Source organism: Capra hircus, chromosome 7 (genome assembly GCF_001704415.2).
Source record: "Capra hircus breed San Clemente chromosome 7, ASM170441v1, whole genome shotgun sequence".
Taxonomy (NCBI): domain Eukaryota; kingdom Metazoa; phylum Chordata; class Mammalia; order Artiodactyla; family Bovidae; genus Capra; species Capra hircus.
Window position 1 is genome coordinate 90,935,166 of NC_030814.1, and position 16,862 is coordinate 90,952,027.

A 16,862-nucleotide genomic window follows, 5' to 3' on the forward strand; every position below is an offset into this window, starting at 1 on the left:
CTCATCAGGGTGGCATAATTTAAGTCTTGAACCCCAGCTCGTGCCATATGGTCGCACACCTCCGAAGCCCCCAGCACCCCACCACTGAGACCCACCTCGGCTGGGACAGAGGGCACTGGTCTCTGGACAACACCAAGCAGACAACACTGGCCTCTGGACAACACCAATACTCTTTATTCTGGAGAGTAAATGCCAAATGGCTAAGCATGTGGGGGTGGCGGGTCCAGCTGAGGACCCCTCAGTCTGAGATGGAAAAGCTGGGGGAGGAAAAGGACACTCACTCACTTTTCAAAGCTCCAGACAGAAGCATGTGCCTCTATGCTTCTATCACATGGGCAAAACATGTGATCCCCTGGGGAGTTTTGATCAGCTTCTTAGGGTGGAGCAATGGGAACCACAGCCAGTGAAACCAGCTTGGGGCTAGTCAGCCTGAGTTACGTTCAAGTCCTTATATGGGAAAGACTGGGGGCGATCTGACATCAATGACCTCAGTCTAGGATTCAGAGTTGGGTCCCCAACTCCAGGCACGAGCCAAGACCAATGCTTCGGCTAGTAGTGCTGACGCATGGCCGCTAGGGGGCAGCAGGGATCTCGGGCTGCAGGACGGCCTCCATCGGGTCAAAAGTCCAGCTCAGGCATCAGAGTGTGTTTAGGGCGGCTGGGGGGCTCAGGTTCCTCCTCGGGAATGTTCCCCGAGAGGACCGTTCCCTCCCCGTGCTGGGCCTGCCAGGCTCTCTGCTGGGCCGGCCAGTCCAGGTGCGCCCAGCGGGGGTCAGGCCCGCCGACGACCTCGTCCACCAGGGCCTCCAGGTCAGGCGGGGGTTCGGGCCTCTCCACGAGGATGGGCGCGAAGGGCCCCACCAGCCAGGGCAGGGGCATGGCCTGCACCACCAGCTCCAGCAGCTCGTCCACGCACGCGTGGGCCCGGGCCATGCTACCCCGGCCCTCTGCCAACACGGCCGCAGGCAAGTCTCCGAAGCGGCGGGCGTCGGCAAAGGCGGCCTGCAGGGCGTCCACGCTGCGCCTCACCTCGGCCACCTTCTCCTGGGCACTGGGGGGCAGGCCCCGCACGCTGGTCTCCAGTGCATCCACGGTACTCTGCAGCTCCCGCATCAGATTGCGGGACAGCACCAGGGTCTCCAGCTCCGCCTGCCGGGGTCGTGGGTGGGGATGGGTGGGAGCGGAGGGGCGGGGCCTCGGTGTCACAGATGGACCCCTGCCGGTACCCCCATCTGCCTCAGTTTCTCCGCAGACACTCCAACCAGCTGTCAGCTGACCTCAGCACTTGGTTGGAGCCTGGCAGCCCTGGACCTATCCAGAGCCCACTCCCTTCCCTCCCCTCCTCCTCCCATCCCCCACCCATCCCCCACGCCATCCTACCTGGCTGTGACGCCTCCGGCCGTTCTCTAGGGGGCGCTGGCTCCAGTCCTCCCATAGCTCGTGCACCTTCCCGGGGCGGGCCGGGGTGATGGGGGTCACTCCGCACTGCATACGGTGGATCTGTGGAACCAGGACCATGATAGTCAGAGCTGGAGGGGCTGGAGAGTTGGGGGAACCAGGGCCCCAGTCTGGATCTGGCCTCAAAAAGCACTGGATGCAAACCTTCATGGCCTGCTGATACAGCTTGGCTGACCCATCTATTCTCTTCCCTGACCTTAGCCAAAACCTGTGACCTGAGGTACCCCTGAAGCTCAGACTCACTGCCGACCCTCTGCCCAGGTGGTGTCTCGGGCACACTCTCCCCACCACCCACCTCCCTGCCAGGTTCACTCCGCTTCATTGTAAATGTCGCCTCCTCCAAGAAGCCTTCCCGCCCCCCAAGCCTGGGTGTGATACCCCTCCTCTGGGTCTCACAGCAGCCAGCATGCTCTCCCGTTATGACCCTTGTCCCCCTGCTGGACTGTGAATGTCCTGGTTGGAGGATGGGGGGCACTTTGCCTTTAGTTCACAGGACAGGGCAGGTATGAGATGATTAATAGAAATAAACTGTGGTCCATCCATACAACAGAACAGAGCCCACCCCCCGTATTCGTGGGTCCTGCAGCTGTGGAGTGAACCACGATTCAGGGTTGCTTGAACCCACAGATGCAGAACCGGGGGATACAGAGGGCAAACCGTACTAGGCCATTTTACAGAAGTGATTTGAGCATCTGTGGATTTTGGTATCCATGGGGGGGGGGTGGTCCTGGAACAATCTCTCACAGATTCCAAGGGATGAATGTATTATGTCACCTTAAAGAGGAAGTGCTGACAGGCTAAAACAGGGCTGAACCTTGAGGACATTCAGTCAGTCAATTACTCAGTCATGTCCGACTCTTTGCGACCCCATGGACTGCAGCATGCCAGGCTTCCCTGTCTATGACCAACTCCTGGAGCTTGCTCAAACCCATGGCCATCAAGTCAGTGATGCCATCCAACCATCTCATCTTCTGTCATTCCCTTCTCCGCCCGCCTTCAATCTTTCCCAGCTGCTGCTGCTGCTAAGTCACTTCAGTCGTGTCCGACTCTGTGCGACCCCCTAGACGGCAGCCCACCAGGCTCCCTCGTTCCTGGGATTCTCCAGGCAATAACACTGGAGTGGGTTGCCATTTCCTTCTCCAATGCACGAAAGTGAAAAGTCAAAGTGAAGTTGCTCAGTCACTTCCAACCCTCAGCAACCCCATGGACTGCAGCCTACCAGGCTTCTCCATCCATGGGATTTTCCAGGCAAGAGTACTGGAGTGGAGTGCCATTGCCTTCTCTGATCTTTCCCAGCATCAGGGTCTTTTCCAATGAGTCAGTTCTTCACATCAGGTGGCCCAAGTATTGGAGCTTCAGCTTCAGCATCAGACTTTCCAATGAATATTCAGGACTGATTTCCTTTAGGATTAACTGGTTTGATCTCCTTGCTGTCCAGGGACTCTCCAAGAGTCTTCTCCAACACCACAGTTCAAAAACATCAATTCTTTGGTGCTCAGCATTCTTTATGGCCCAGCTCTCATATATATACATGACTATTGGAAAAACCATAGCTTTAACTATATGGACCTTTGTTGGCAAAGTAATGTCTTTGCTTTTTAATATGCTGTCTAGGTTGGTCATAGCTTTTCTTCCATGGAGCAAGCATATTTTAATTTCATGGCTGCAGTCACCATCTGCCATGATTTTGGAGCCCAAGAAAATTAAGTCTGTCACTGTGTCCATTGTTTCCCCATCTATTTGCCATGAAGTGATGGGACTGGCTGCCATGATCTTGGTTTTTTGAATGCTGAATTTGAAGCCAGCTTTTTCACTCCTCTCTTTCACTTTCATCAAGAGGCTCTGTAGTTCCTCTTCATTTTCTGCCATAAGGGTGGTGTCACTGGCATATCTGAGATTATTGATATTTCTCCCAGCAGTCTTGATTCCAGCTTGTGCTTCATCCAGCCCACATTTCGCATGATGTACTCTGTTACTAGGGGCTTCCCTAATAGCTCAGTTGGTAAAGAATCGACCTGCAGTGCAGGAGACCCCAGTTTGATTCCTGGGTCGGGAAGGTCCCCTGGAGAAGAGATAGGCTACCCACTCTAGTATTCTTGGCCTTCCCCAATGGCTCATCTGGTAAAGAATCTGCCTGCAAAATGGGAGACCTGAGTTCAATCCCTGGGTTGGGAAGATCCCCTAAGAAAGGAACAGCTACCTACTCCAGTATACTGGCCTGGAGAATTCCATGGACTGTATAGTCCATGGGGTCACAAAGAGATGGACATGACTGAGTGACTTTCATTTTCACTTCACTCTGCATGTAAATTAAGCAGGGTGGCAATATACAGCCTTGATGTACTCCTTTCCCAATTTTGAATGAGTCCGTTATTCCATGTCCGGTTCTAATGGTTGCTTCTTGACCTGCATACAGATTTCTCAGGGAGGCAGGTAAGGTGGTCTGGTATTCCCATCTCTTTCAGAATTTTCCAGTTTGTTGTGATCCACACAGTCAAAGGCTTCAGCGTAGTCAATAAAGCAGATGTTTTTCTGGAATTCTCTTGCTTTTTCTATGATCCAACAGATGTTGGCAATTTGATCTCTGGTTGCTCTGACTTTTCTAAATCCAGCTTGACCGTCTGGAAGTTCTCCGTTCACGTACTGTTGAAACTTAGCTTGAAGAATTTTCAGCATTCCTTTGCTAGCATGTGAGATGAGTGCAACTGTGCAGTAGTTTGAACATTCTTTGGCATTGACTTTCTTTGGGATTGGAATGAAAACTGACCTTTTCCAGTCCTGTGGCCACTGCTGAGTTTTCCAAATTTGCAAAAAAAAAGTTGGCTTAAAGTTCAACATTCAGAAAACGAAGATCATGGCATCCAGTCCCATCACTTCATGGGAAATAGATAGGGAAACAGTGGAAACAATGTCAGACTTTATTTTTTTGGGCTCTGAAATCACTGCAGATGGTGACTGCAGCCATGAAATTAAAAGACGCTTACTCCTTGGAAGAAAAGTTATGACCAACCTAGATAGCATATTCAAAAGCAGAGACATTACTTTACCGACTAAGGTCCGTCCAGTCTAGGCTATGGTTTTTCCAGTAGTCATGTATGGATGTGAGAGTTGGACTGTGAAGAAGGCTGAGCACCGAAGAATTAATGCTTTTGAATTGTGGTGTTGGAGAAGACTCTTGAGAGTCCCTTGGACTGCAAGGAGATCCAACCAGTCCATTCTGAAGGCGATCAATCCTGGGATTTCTTTGGAAAGAATGATGCTAAAGCTGAAACTCCAGAACTCTGGCCATCTCATGAGAAGAGTTGACTCATTGGAAAAGACTCTGATGCTGGGAGGGATTGGGGGCAGGAGGAGAAGAGGATGACAGAGGATGAGAAGGCTGGATGGCATCACCGACTCAATGCACATGAGTTTGGGTGAACTCCGGGAGTTGGTGATGGACAGGGAGGCCTGCGTGCTGCGATTCATGGGGTCACAAAGAGTCGGACACGACTGAGCGACTGAACTGAACTGAACTGAACTGAGTGCAGCACTTTCATAGCATCATCTTTTAGGATGTGAAATAGCTCAGCTGGAATTCCATCACCTCCACTAGCTTTGTTTGTAGTGATGCTTCCTAAGACCCACTTGACTTCAAGTTCCAGGGCGTCTGGCTCTGGGTGAGTGATCACACCGTGGTGGTTATCTGCATCATTAAGACCTTTTTTGTACAGTTCTTTTGTGTATTCTTGCCACCTCTTCTTAATACCTTCTGATTCTGTTAGGTCCATACCATTTCTTTTCTTTATTGTGCCCATCTTTGCATGAAATGTTCCCTTGGTATCTCTAATTTTCTTGAAGAGATTTCTAGTCTTTCTCAGTCTATTGTTGAGGACATGATGTGCAAGGAAACTGGCCGACTCCGGTGCTCACAGCTGCCCTCTGGTGGCTACTTTAGGAAGGACAGACTGTGGGATCCAGGATGGGAAACCTGGGACCAGGTGAGTCATCCCCTAGGCTGCACCCAGGTGGAGGAAGAGGAGGATGTGCGCGGGTTTAGGGTAGACTTTGAAGGTAGAGTTAACAGTACTGGCTGATGTGTCGGATGTGGGAGAGGCGGTGGAGAAGAGGGGAGCTGAGGGTGATTCCCAGGTTTTGGCTTGAGCGCTTGTTAGGGCAGGATTGCCATCAACTGAAATGAGAAGGACTCAGGAGAAGCAGGCTGGGGGCATCTGAACCTATCAAGCCCAGGGAACATATTCCTCTGGAGAGGGAAGGACGAACAATGAGGGGAGAAGCTGGGTTATGAACTCGACCTAAATTCTGGGGAAGATTGGGGTTGGTGATGAGACAGCCTGAGGTACCTTCATCACTTTTTCCATCTACCCTGAAAGGTAAAAATGAAAGTCACTGAGTCGTATCTGGCTCTTCGCATCGCCAAGGACTGTAGCCCGCCAGGCTCCTCTGTACTCTGTCCACGGAATTCTCCAGGCAAGAAAACTAGAGTGGGTAGCCATTCCCTTCACCAGGAGAATCGTCCCAACCCAGGGATCGAACTAAAATCTCTTACATATCCTGCATTGGCAGGTAGGTTCTTTATTACCAGCAGAACCTGGGAAGCCCTCCGCCTACCTTACCCACCTGTAAATTCCAGCTCCTACTTCCCCTCTTCCACAAAGCCCCTCCAAGCCTCTCCAGGCTGAGGCTTGAGCCCCACCGAGTGCCTCCAGCCCCGGGTCTCTCCTCTGCCCCAGCCCTGCACATACACGCTTCCGCCTCCACTTTCAGACTAGCACAAGACCAGGTATTTGGCTGGCACTCGGTCCACGCGTGCTGGCCTGCATCACAGGGTAGGGAAGGCGAGCCGAGAGCTCTCACCAGCTCCAAGGTCTCCTGCAGCTGGGCCAGCGTGTCCTGGGCATGGTGTTTCTTCTGCCTCAGTTTCCCCAGAGAGTGCTCATACGCCAGGTGGCGGAGCCGCGTGGACAGGGAACCCAGGCGCACGAAGTAACCCTGATGTTTCCGCTGCTCTTCCACCGAGCCCACTTCCGGGCCCTCAGCCTCCGCAGCCAGCGCCGCTGGAGGACAGAAGAGGGAAGGTAGTCACGGTGGCCACGCCTTCTGCTCCTGGATGGATTAGCAGGCCAGGACAGGGGGGTGGGGGTGGGGACTCCCAAATTTATAGTTCCCTTCTACAATAGCAACTCACTCGACCATCCTCAAACCCTACGATGTAGACACGATTATTAGTTCTATTTACAGACGAGGAAAACCAAGGGACAGTGAGGTGAAGTCCCACAGGGTACAAGAGGCTGACCTGGGATTCCAACCGAGGCAACCAAACTAGTCTACTCGAATACTAGGTCTCTTTACCTCGGTTTTCCTCATCTGTAAATGGGGCTGATAACATTAAAGAACTGATGACGAGTGCATGGCACACAGTAGGCGCTTCTAAAATGCCTCACAGGGACTTCCTTGGTGGTTCAGTGGTTCAGATCCCATGCTTCCATTGCTGCTGCTGCTGCCATTGCAGGGGCGTTTGGTCCCTAGCGGGGGAACTAGGATCCCGTAGGCTGTGCCCCATGGCCAAAAAATAAAGGAAATTTTAAAAATAACGCCAGCCTTTCTGCCAAGGAGGGAGCACGCCCCATGTACCTCTAGCGCTATGAAGCAGGCCTGAGAAGTCAGATTGTGTCCAGGGCCTGAAGACAAGATGTAGAACCTTGGAGAATGGTGGGGTTTAAGGAAACCATGTAAAGGGGAGGACGCTATTCAACCCAAGTTTTTTTTTTCCCCAAGGCATACCAGAAATCAGGTTTTGTAGGGCAAAAATCTGATTTTATTTATTTTTTTTTTTGTCATAACATTCAGCTTGTGGGATCTCACCTCCCTGACCAGGGGTCAAATCTGAGCTGGAAGGCAGAGTCTTAACCACTGGATTACTGGGGAAATCCCCAAAATATGATTTTAATTTTTATGTATATTTATTTATTTGGCTGCCTTGGGTCTTAGTTGCATCATGCGGGCTCAGTTGCCCTGAGGCATGTGGGATCTTAGTCCCTGACCAGGGATCAAACCTGTGTCCCCTGCACTGCAAGGTGGATTCTTAACCACTGGACCACCAGGGGAAGTCCCCAGAAATCTGTTTTTTAAATGAATGTGATGAATTCAACCATTTTAAAGGCACTGCACAGGCCAAATACTGCTATATGGAGCGCCACGGTCTGGAGAGCCACCAGTTTGAGACTGTGGCCCTGCAGTCTGTAAGTCCAGTACACCCTTGAGGGTCTGGGCGGTCAGATTTCTTCTAGGATGTGGGCCAGGGGCCATGGAAGTGGACTGGAATCCTGTGTTCCCTGCTGATCTGCTGTGTGGCCTTGGGTGAGTCTGGGACCCCTCTGATCTGTAGTCTCTAGAGGTGGGCCCTGGGCAGGAGGATTCAGGGGCAAATGGGGAGGCTGCTGGCCTTACCGAGCTCCTCCTCAGTCATGGGCAGGAAGTGGTCCACCAGCTCCTCTGACTTTTCCAGCACGACATCCATGGCATGGCTCACGGATCGCTTCAGCTCCACACTCCAGCGGCGGCCCTGCCGGGCCAGGCCCACCATGCCTGTCACGCTGCTGGCCACCACACCCTTGGCCGAGGTCACCACCTGGCAGAAGGGGCCGAGCTCCAGGTGTCAGCCTTGGTCTCCCTTCCCTTGCCCCCAGCTCCGGCGGGCTGTGAGGCAAGGACCCTTGGCCCTTGCCTGGCTCTGGGCCACTATTTCCCCCTCTTTAAGATTTTTTTTTAATGTGGACCATTTTTAAAGTCTTTATTGAATGTGTTATAGTATTGCTTCTGTTTATGGTTTGGTTTTTTGGTCAGGAGGCATGTGGGATCTCAGCTCCCCAACCCAGGATTGAACCCACATCCCCTGCATTGGAAGGAGAAGTCTTAACCACTAGGCAACCAGGGAAGTCCCACCCCTTTTATAAAATGGGGGAAAATCAGGTCTGTCCCTCATGGGGTTGTTGAAGGGAGGCTTAGCACCAGCTGGCACATATTAAATGCTCAGTAAACATGGGTCTCTAACTGACATCTAATTTTCATCTGGCTGGCGTTGTCTCAAACTGACTGAAGTCTGACTGGGTCCTGGCCCAGGTGTTGAGGTCGGGTCTGGGAGGAGGCTGCGTTTCTCACTCCCACCTCCACCGCCCCCACATAGGTTCCCACACGATCTAGCGGTGCTGGGGGGTTACCGTCTCTGAAGGTTGCTGGAGAAAGGGCAGTTTCTCTTCCAGCTTGTCCAGGCCCCTGCAGGCAAGATCATTCACTGTGGCCACTGGAGCAGAGAGGCAGGGAGTGAGAATTGGGAAGATGTCAAGGGAACTAGGGACACACAGAGAGTCACGGAGGGAGGGGATGCTGGAGGGAGAGGCAGAAAAAAGAGAGACACACACAGGGGGAAAGAAATAGGGAGAGGGGCCCCTGGCTGGTCCACTGCAAGAGGCTGGGGGCCCTGAGGCTGTGGGTGGGCCACCAGGCGGGACCCTGCCTCTCGCCCTTCCCACCTCTGCCCTGCCATCAGTGCTGCCAGCACCAAAGCGACTCCTCACCCACGTCCAGCTCAGACACCTCAGCAAGCAGGTTCAAGATCACACAAGCCAGCTGAGAAGAAGGGAGGGTGAGGCGCCGGGCTGGGACCCTCAGGTGATCCCCTTCCTCAGTCAGATGTAAGACCAGGGGTCTCTCTGCCCCCCACCACACCCCTGGGTTGGACCCCTGAGCTGGTTACAGGCTCAGGATGGGTGGGGGCCGGGACAAACGGGCAGACAGGGGAGGGAGATTGGACAGGCAGAGGGACCCAAGGCACATCAGGCTAGTCAAAGGGAGGAGGACAGTGAGACAGACAAATGGGAACCAAAGGGGCAGACACAGAGACAGCTAAGGGCAGGTGGCCAGGTGATCAAACTACAGAGGGACAAATAGGAGGGGAACAGAAGGGAAGATGGGAAACAAACAGGGGAAGATGGCGCAGGCAGAACGACCCAGAGACGGTGACACAGGTGGGTGGGTGACACAGGTGGGTGGGGACAGACAGGCAGACGGACGAAAGGCACACAATTTAGGCAATACTGTGCAGCAGGACTTCCCTGGGGAAGTGCAGTGGTTAAGACTCTATCCCTCCATTGCAGGGGGTGCAAGTTTGATCCCTGGTCAGGGAACTAAGACCTCACAAGATGAGGGGCATAGCCAAAAAGAAAAAAGAACTGCGGAGGCACATTCAACTCAGGGGGTTCCTTGTTGTGGAGCGTGAGAGAGCAGGGCAGTGGGAAAAGCGCAGGACTCAGGACACTAGCCAGGGGAACTCACGCTGGGGCTGCAGGTGGCTGAGCAGTGGCTGGGCATGGTCCAGGGCTCGGGTGGTCAGGTCACACACGCAGTGCTCAGCCAGGCGGCAGGCGGAGCCCAGCAGCGGGTGTCTGTCCTTGGCGGCGCTGTAAGCCTCGGAGACTGCGGTGCACGTGGCCCTGATCAGGGGAAGGGCAGCCACGCGCTGCACCACGCTCTGCAGGAAGGGGTGGCATCAGAGGGGTTCCAGGTGGAGGCGGGGGGCTCAGCCACCAGCTGGAGAGCCTGCTCACCCTCTCTGGGCCAGGATGAGGGGGAGAGGAAGTGTACTGAGCGCAGCTGCCTGCAGGCAATGGAGACCCTCATGCAGGTGTTTAGGGCTCTAGTTCTCAACAGCAGTCACACAGCAGGACTAGTTCTGAAGGAATTGGTCTGCTCCAGAAGCCTGACAGGCTACAGTCCATGGTGTCACAAAAAGTTGGACACAACTGAACACACATGCGTGTGTGCGTGCACACACAGACACAGACACACACACACACACAAAGGGCATAGCCTCTGGACCATCTGAGTTCAGTTCTGGTTCTGATGCTTTCAAGCTGTATGAACTTGGGCAACTATGTGAACTGCTCTGTGCCTCAGTCTCCTTATCTGTGAAATGGGCTTCTAGGGCTGTGAAGGGGATTCAAGGAGTCATTGTATATGAAGCGCTTGGACCAGTGAATGATGCAGACTGTATGCTGTGATTGATGCTGTTATTGTTGTTGTTATTGTTTTGTTGAGAGTGCCATGATGGTGGACACAGAAACAGAGAGATACAGGCAGAGAGAGGGAGAGGGTTGAGCAGAGGCCAGGTAAGCTGGCTGGGAGTGTCTGGAAAGACTCTCCTCCCTGGGCTTCACTTTGCCCCTCTCGGAAATGGGTAGAATGGGCCTCCCTCAGCTATGGTCCAAAATGCCCTCAGAGTAAGGTGCTCAAAGCAAGGAGGGTGACTCAGTCTGAAACTGTCCCCTGAGGGGCTGTCCCCCTACCCTCTCCTGAGCTGAGCTCCGTGGGAGACACAACCCCTCACCTGCTGATCCTGCTCCGACAAGCTGGGTCCGGGGGCCTGAGCCCCCTCGTCTTCTGACATGCCTACTGCAAACAGGTTCACCCTGGGAGGCAGGACAGAGTGACAGGCCCTTGCACGCCAGCCCTCCCAGCTCCCACCCAGACCCTGGGTTCTGTCCGGCTGAGCTTGGTGACCCAGGCAAGTCTCGTCTCCTCTTAAGGTCTCAGTTTCCTCATCTACAACATGCGAAAATGATGATACCTACCTCAGAGCATCCTGGGCAGGGACAATGCATGCACGGGGCACTGCACACAGTAGGTGTGTACTTCCCTGGTGACTCAGATGGTAGAGAATCTGCCCACAATTCGGGAGACCTGCTGGGTCGGGAAGATCCCCTGGAGAAGGGAATGGCTACCCACTCCAGCATTCTTGCCTGGAGAATTCCATGGACAGAGGAGCCTGGCAGGCTATAGTCCATGGGGTTGCAAAGAGTCAGACACGACTGAGCGACTAACACTTTCACTTCAGAAAACCTCTGGCAGGATGGGGGCATGTTAGTGATTCAAAGCATGGGCTCTGTGGGGAGAGACACCTAAGATCGAGTCCTTCCTGCCATTACCTGCTGTGTGACTTTGGGCAAGTGCCTTCACCTGTGTGGGCTGCTTTCTCCTCTGCAAAGTGAAGGAGATCCCTGTTACCCCTAGCCCAGGGATGGAATCGTGCAAGCAGCCCCCAGCAGGGATGCAGGTGGAGTGGGAGCCACAGAATACCAGAAAACTCACAGTCCAGTCTGACACACAGGGAAACTGAGGCACACAACAGGTCCATGCTGGGCCCAAGGTCACTCAGCTAAGTAGACTCAGAGAGAGATTTCGACCTCAGACTCCCCGCCTGCAGTTCTTCCCCTGTCCCCACCCCTGCACCCTCAGAGCCCTAGTCCTCGCCCAACAGGGTCCTGAGCTTTTGCCAACTGGGACAAGGGTCTCAGCCACCTGCTGCGGCCTATCACACCCCACCTCTTACCAAGCCGCTGGACTCTAGCCCGTCCACCCACTCACTGGGGGCCCCGCGGATCTGCTGGGCAGTCCTGGATGCCGCCTGAGCGACACTCACCTGGGCGCGTTCAGCTTCAGCCCCCAGGTTCAGCCAAAGACCCTAGACTCTGGACTCCAGTCTCCGCCCCCAGTCTGCCCCGCCCGCCTGATAGCGACTTGGGGGCGGGGCCGCGGGGGACTGACCAATGGAGAGAGGCCGTGCGGGGGCGTGCCCGGGGCGGGGCTCCCGGCCCCCAGCTCTATCCAGGGACTCCCAGAGCGCCCCACAGTTGTCATAGCAACTTGGGGACGCTGGCTACACAAGAATTGAGCTACTTTCCTTGGCCCTCACTGCTGTTGCTCCAGAGACGGTGGAGGGCCAGCACAGCCCCCCAACCTCTTCACCCAGTGACCTTGGGCAAGTCCTCAAGGTCTTTCTTTTTGCTTTTAAAAATCTGCCACTTAAACTAAGCCAGGAGAGAGGTCGGCTCATTCCTTTCGATGCCCATCTTACAGATGAGCAAAGTGAGGATCAGAATGCTTAAATCAGGAAATTCCCTAGCAGTCCAGTGGTTAGGACTCCGCACTTTCACTGCAGAGTGCCCGAGTTCAATCCCTGGTAAGGGAGCTAACATCCCAAAGCCGCGCAGCGCTGCCAAAAAATAAAAATGTTTAAACCACTTGCCTTGGCTCACCTAGCGATTGAGGGATCTGATTCAATCCCAGCTCTGCCAGCCTCCAGAACCCTGGCGTTCGTTGCCACAGTTGGAATGACCACCCACACCTGGAAGGACCACCCACGTGGGCATGACCCTCCTTCCAAGGAGATGCAAAAGAAGAGCATGCCCTAAACATCCCAGGGACCCCCCAGTCTGATCTAGAGCCCCACCATACACAACATTGTGTTGGCATGTGGCCCTGAGGTTCCAGAGCTGTGAAAACAGTCCCCTGGGCCCCTGCCCATTTGTTCAGCCCCATCCAGCCTTCCCATGCTTGCCTTGGGCAGCTACCCCTCCCCGGTTATCACAGGCCAGTGTGAAAAATTGTTTGGAGCCCTGAAGCAATCAGGTTTAATTTAAACCTTCCCCAGGACACAAGCTTTGGCAGGAATCCACTGGTAAAATGACACCCTGGGCAATGGTCAAGGTTTTATTTCCAGTTAAGTCCAGGGATGGGGAGGGGAGGAGGAGGTCAAATCCCAATGGTTATCCATTTGGGATTTCATGGCATACCTCTCCTTTCCTCCTTCTGCATCCTGGAGACCTAGGAATTTTACTTGAGAGATGCAAGGAGCACAGTGAAACCATCCACTTCTGTTCAACAATTATTTATTAGTTAAACTCCACCTCATGCAAAGAGCCAACTCTTTGGAAAAGACCCTGATACTAGGAAAGATTGAGGGCAAGAGAAGAAGGGGGAAGCAGAGGATGATCTGGTTATTAGAGAGCATCACTGACTCAACAGACATGAATTTGAGCAAACTCCAGGAGATTGTGGAGGACAGAGAAGCCTGGTGTGCTACAGCCCATGGGTCGCAGAGTCAGACAGGGCTTAACAACAATACAGTCTGACTCCAAGCTGAGTGATGTTGGGTAAAAGGAAATCCAGTCCAAGGTCCTGCACTCAGAAAACCAAAGTGGGGAGACAGAGCCAGATTGAGACAACTTCAGTGTGGGGCCAGGGCAGGCTGGAGGAGCCAGAGACCAAGAGGTCTGAGAGATAGGGGGAAAGAAATTTCTGGAAGAGGATACAGCGTGAGCAAAGGCAATAAGGAAGGAAAGAAGTTTCAAGGCATGTTTTCGGAAGCCTGGACAAAACAGATTCCAAAAACTATGGGAAGCCCAGTCTCCCCCTTAGAAGGGGGAATTATTTGCTAAGTGGGGTGCACTGGCCTATGAAGACTTGCCTCCCCAGCCCAGCCCCAGTCCCCGCCCTGGGCTTCAGTGGGACTCAGCCACAGCCAGGAGCCTCTGGCCCTTCAAGGCCTCAGGGCCGGAACAGCGTGTGTGATTCCGGAAGAACATCTTATCTTCATTGGCTACCAGCCAACGATAGAGATCAGCCAGGTTCTGGTCACAGATCCAGGGGTTACTAGAGATGTCAAAGCCGTCCTTCAGGTTCCTGGCAGCCTTCCCCAGGGAGGTCCAGAGGCCCGTGGGCACTGTGGTCAGCAAGTTGTTGGAGAGATCCAGCATGTCCAGTTTCTGCAGACCTCGGAAGGCACCGGCTGCCACCGAGGCCAGCCTGTTGTCGTTCAGGAAGAGGTAGCGCAGTTTTGGCTGGGGTGCCAGAAGGCCCTCTCCGAGCACCTGCAGTCTATTGCCCTCCAGATGCAGCCGTTCCAAGTTCAAGGGGCCCCTCAGAAGGTCAGGGGGCAACGTCTGCAGGTAGTTATTGCTAAGGTCAAGGGTGAGCAGGTCGGGGAAATTCTCCAGGAGCCCAGGGGGCAGGGAGTGGAGATTGTTCTCAGACAGGTCTAGATGACGTAGGGCTTTCAGGCCGTGCAGCCATGAAGCTTCCAGAAACTTCAGCTGGTTTCCCTTCAGCACCAGGGTGCCGAGGGCAGCTGAGATCCGGAAGAGGCCAGGGGGCAGCCGGGTCAGGGAATTGCGTGTCAGGTCGAGCACCTTTAGTTGGGGCACGGGCAGCAGGAACTTGGGGGAGAGGTCCTCCAGTCCGTTGCTGGAAAGGTGGAGTTCCTGGAGGTTAGGGACCCCCTGGAGGAAGTCGGCAGGCAGCTGAGTCAGGTTGAAGAACTCCACGGCCAGAAAGATGGTGTCAGCAGGGAGGCTGTGGGGGATTTGGGCAGGTGGCTGGCAGGAGATGGAGCTGCCATTGACCGAGGAGGACACCAGACAGGCTTCAGGATTTGGGGCGACCCCCTGGGCTGAGACTACAAATAGCAGCAACAGGAAGAGTCTAGAAAGATGGGAGTCCCAGCCCACCAGGCTGCAGGCAATGACACAAAAGAGCTTAATAAGTCAAAATTAAGATATTAGATACCCAGCAAGATAAAAATACACCCAGAATCTGCCTGCTTCTTACCATCTCTACTCTCACCAACCCAGACCCTGCCACTGCTTTGCTGGGCTAGAATAATGGAGTCACTTCCTCTTTTAGCTTCCACCCTTGCTCCTCCTACCCCCCTGGAGCTGCCAGAAGTAACTCTTGTTCCAGGAAGAATTATAATTCTACAAACCCTGAGTTTCTTAGTCTGATCCTTAAATACTACCCTTTCCTATTGCCAGTCCAACCTCAATGCGCTATTAATTATTTGCAGTTTAACTTGCTCATTTCTTCTGCTCTCACTTGTTTTCTGGGTCATTTCTTATCTCCCTGGTTCCGTGTTTTGAAGGCAGAGCCCACAAACTTATATTCTCCCTGCAAAGTGCCAGCTCCGATGCCCCCTCCTTTCCACAAAGCTTTCTTGACTCTCCCAAGCAGAAAACTGTTTCCTCTTGGGGACCAGCTGGGGTTTCTGCTCCTCATGGTCCCTCCAGCAGTGCTGCCCCAAGCCCAGCAGCATCAGAGACCACCTGAACACCCTTGGTTGCTACAACCCATGGGCCACTTGGGGTTCCTGTGCTGTGTGTATGAGTCAGCTACAAACTGACACCTACCATCTACCTCTACAAGGATTAAATAATGTGCTGCTGCAGCTGCTGATTTTCAACACCCCCTGAAAGGAGTTCAGGGTGGAGAGCAGAAATGAGGCACTCTGTGCTTGGGGGTGAAGTGTGAGGTGGCAGTGGGCGGGGGCAACTGGCAGGACAAGTCTTCAGGTACTTATTTTCAGGAGCTACTTTTATGAGCCCAGTCCTTGTATCTCCTTATATCTAGAAAAGCACTAAAATCCTTCATAGTGATGAGTGCTCCCTGTGACTAGCGGAAAGCTTCTACCAAACAAACAAACAAACAAACTATATATATATATATATACATATATATATATATATATGCTTGATTGCATGTACTCCCCCTTCCCAAAATCACATCTATACTGACCTCCCCACCCCTGCCTCTTTGGAGCAGTCTCTCAGAGCTATCTGAGGTGCTGTTTCCCAGGTTGCAGTCCTCATTTTGTCCCAAAGAAAACTGAACTTGCAACTCTCGCATTATGCATTTTCTACATCGACATACGGGAGTGAGTCTGTCCTTTGGAGCAGCCTGAGTGTCAGTCTGCTCCAGCCTGTGGGCCAGTGTCTGGACCTGGAACTTCAGTGGGTCGGACAGACTGTCCGTATATCTCCGCAGCGTTCATGTCAGTTCTGCCCAGGACGGGTCGGGTGGGGACCTACCTCTGTTTTCGCTCTGGGTTCCGAGAGGACATGGTGGCCTCTCTCTTCTCCATCCAGGTTCCCTTGGTCTAGCAAGGTGGCCTTATACCAGCCTAAGCTAGGGGCAGCAACTGTAGGGAAGTCTCCACCCACATCCTGTTCCTGATAGGGGCTGACCTGAGCCAGGCCGGGGCGGGGTGGGGGTGGGGGGTGGGGTAAGGGAGGGGTCAGGATTGCAAAATTGCTTCCTGGAAAGGGAAGGACAGGCAGGGGGCTGCCCACTCCTTTCTTGACACTGTTTCTACCTAGTTTTTCTTTCCCCGAGTCCTGCTTTTGGAGAGCGGGTACCCAAGGGTCTCTGAGGCTGAGTTCCCACATCTCCTAACCTAGGAATCAAGGGTCAGGTTTGCAAGGTGCCAGTCTGTCCTGGGGGATGGGGACATCTCTTTGAGCAAGAGGTACTATTTACAATAAATTTGAGCAACCTGGAAGCTCAGTGGAGAGAATAACAACAACAAAATACTTGTTTTAAATTCACGACACATTCTTTTATTTTTTAAAATAAAATCATTTTAAAAAATGGAATTCAAAAGCAAGTGATGCCAAAAGTCCCCACAGTCTTTGAACGTTGGCCTGTGCTGTGTGTTAAGTTGCTTCAGTCATGTCTGACTCTTTGCGACCCCATGGACTGTAGCCCACCAGGCTCCTCTGTCCATGGGATTTCTCGGG

General features: G+C 53.4%; 2 protein-coding genes across 5 annotated transcripts; both read right to left on the reverse strand.

The window, feature by feature from the left end:
• PLIN5 (perilipin 5) lies at positions 152-12,007 on the reverse strand. Of its 4 annotated transcripts, XM_018050879.1 has the most exons (9): positions 11,936-12,007; positions 11,442-11,493; positions 10,844-10,925; positions 9,793-9,988; positions 8,679-8,761; positions 7,909-8,089; positions 6,316-6,515; positions 1,381-1,500; positions 152-1,149 (listed from the first exon to the last, which is right to left on the reverse strand). In XM_018050879.1, the coding sequence occupies exons 3-9, from the start codon at positions 10,901-10,903 to the stop codon at positions 619-621; spliced, it is 1,371 nt and encodes a 456-aa protein (XP_017906368.1). In that variant the 5' UTR covers positions 10,904-10,925; positions 11,442-11,493; positions 11,936-12,007; the 3' UTR covers positions 152-618. The 4 variants fall into 4 exon arrangements, with proteins under 4 accessions (XP_017906368.1, XP_017906367.1, XP_017906369.1 ...); XM_018050878.1 differs by lacking the exon at positions 11,442-11,493; XM_018050880.1 differs by lacking the exons at positions 11,442-11,493; positions 11,936-12,007 and adding an exon at positions 11,088-11,174.
• Positions 12,999-16,269, reverse strand: LRG1 (leucine rich alpha-2-glycoprotein 1). The gene is made up of 2 exons (XM_005682527.3): positions 16,155-16,269; positions 12,999-14,805 (listed from the first exon to the last, which is right to left on the reverse strand). The coding sequence occupies exons 1-2, from the start codon at positions 16,205-16,207 to the stop codon at positions 13,797-13,799; spliced, it is 1,062 nt and encodes a 353-aa protein (XP_005682584.1). The 5' UTR covers positions 16,208-16,269; the 3' UTR covers positions 12,999-13,796.

What these genes read in the sequence shown, in the direction of transcription:
- PLIN5 (XM_018050878.1), bottom strand. Translation starts at nt 10,903, where the DNA reads ATGTCAGAAGACGAGGGGGCTCAGGCCCCCGGACCCAGCTTGTCGGAG. An exon ending in CATGACTGAGGAGGAGCTCG is followed by an intron (nt 6,516 to 7,908) that starts GTAAGGCCAGCA and finishes TCTGTCCTCCAG; the next exon opens with CGGCGCTGGCTGCGGAGGCT. An exon ending in TGCAGGAGACCTTGGAGCTG is followed by an intron (nt 1,501 to 6,315) that starts GTGAGAGCTCTC and finishes CTGGTTCCACAG; the next exon opens with ATCCACCGTATGCAGTGCGG.
- LRG1 (XM_005682527.3), bottom strand. Translation starts at nt 16,207, where the DNA reads ATGGAGAAGAGAGAGGCCACCATGTCCTCTCGGAACCCAGAGCGAAAA. An exon ending in AACCCAGAGCGAAAACAGAG is followed by an intron (nt 14,806 to 16,154) that starts GTAGGTCCCCAC and finishes CATTGCCTGCAG; the next exon opens with CCTGGTGGGCTGGGACTCCC.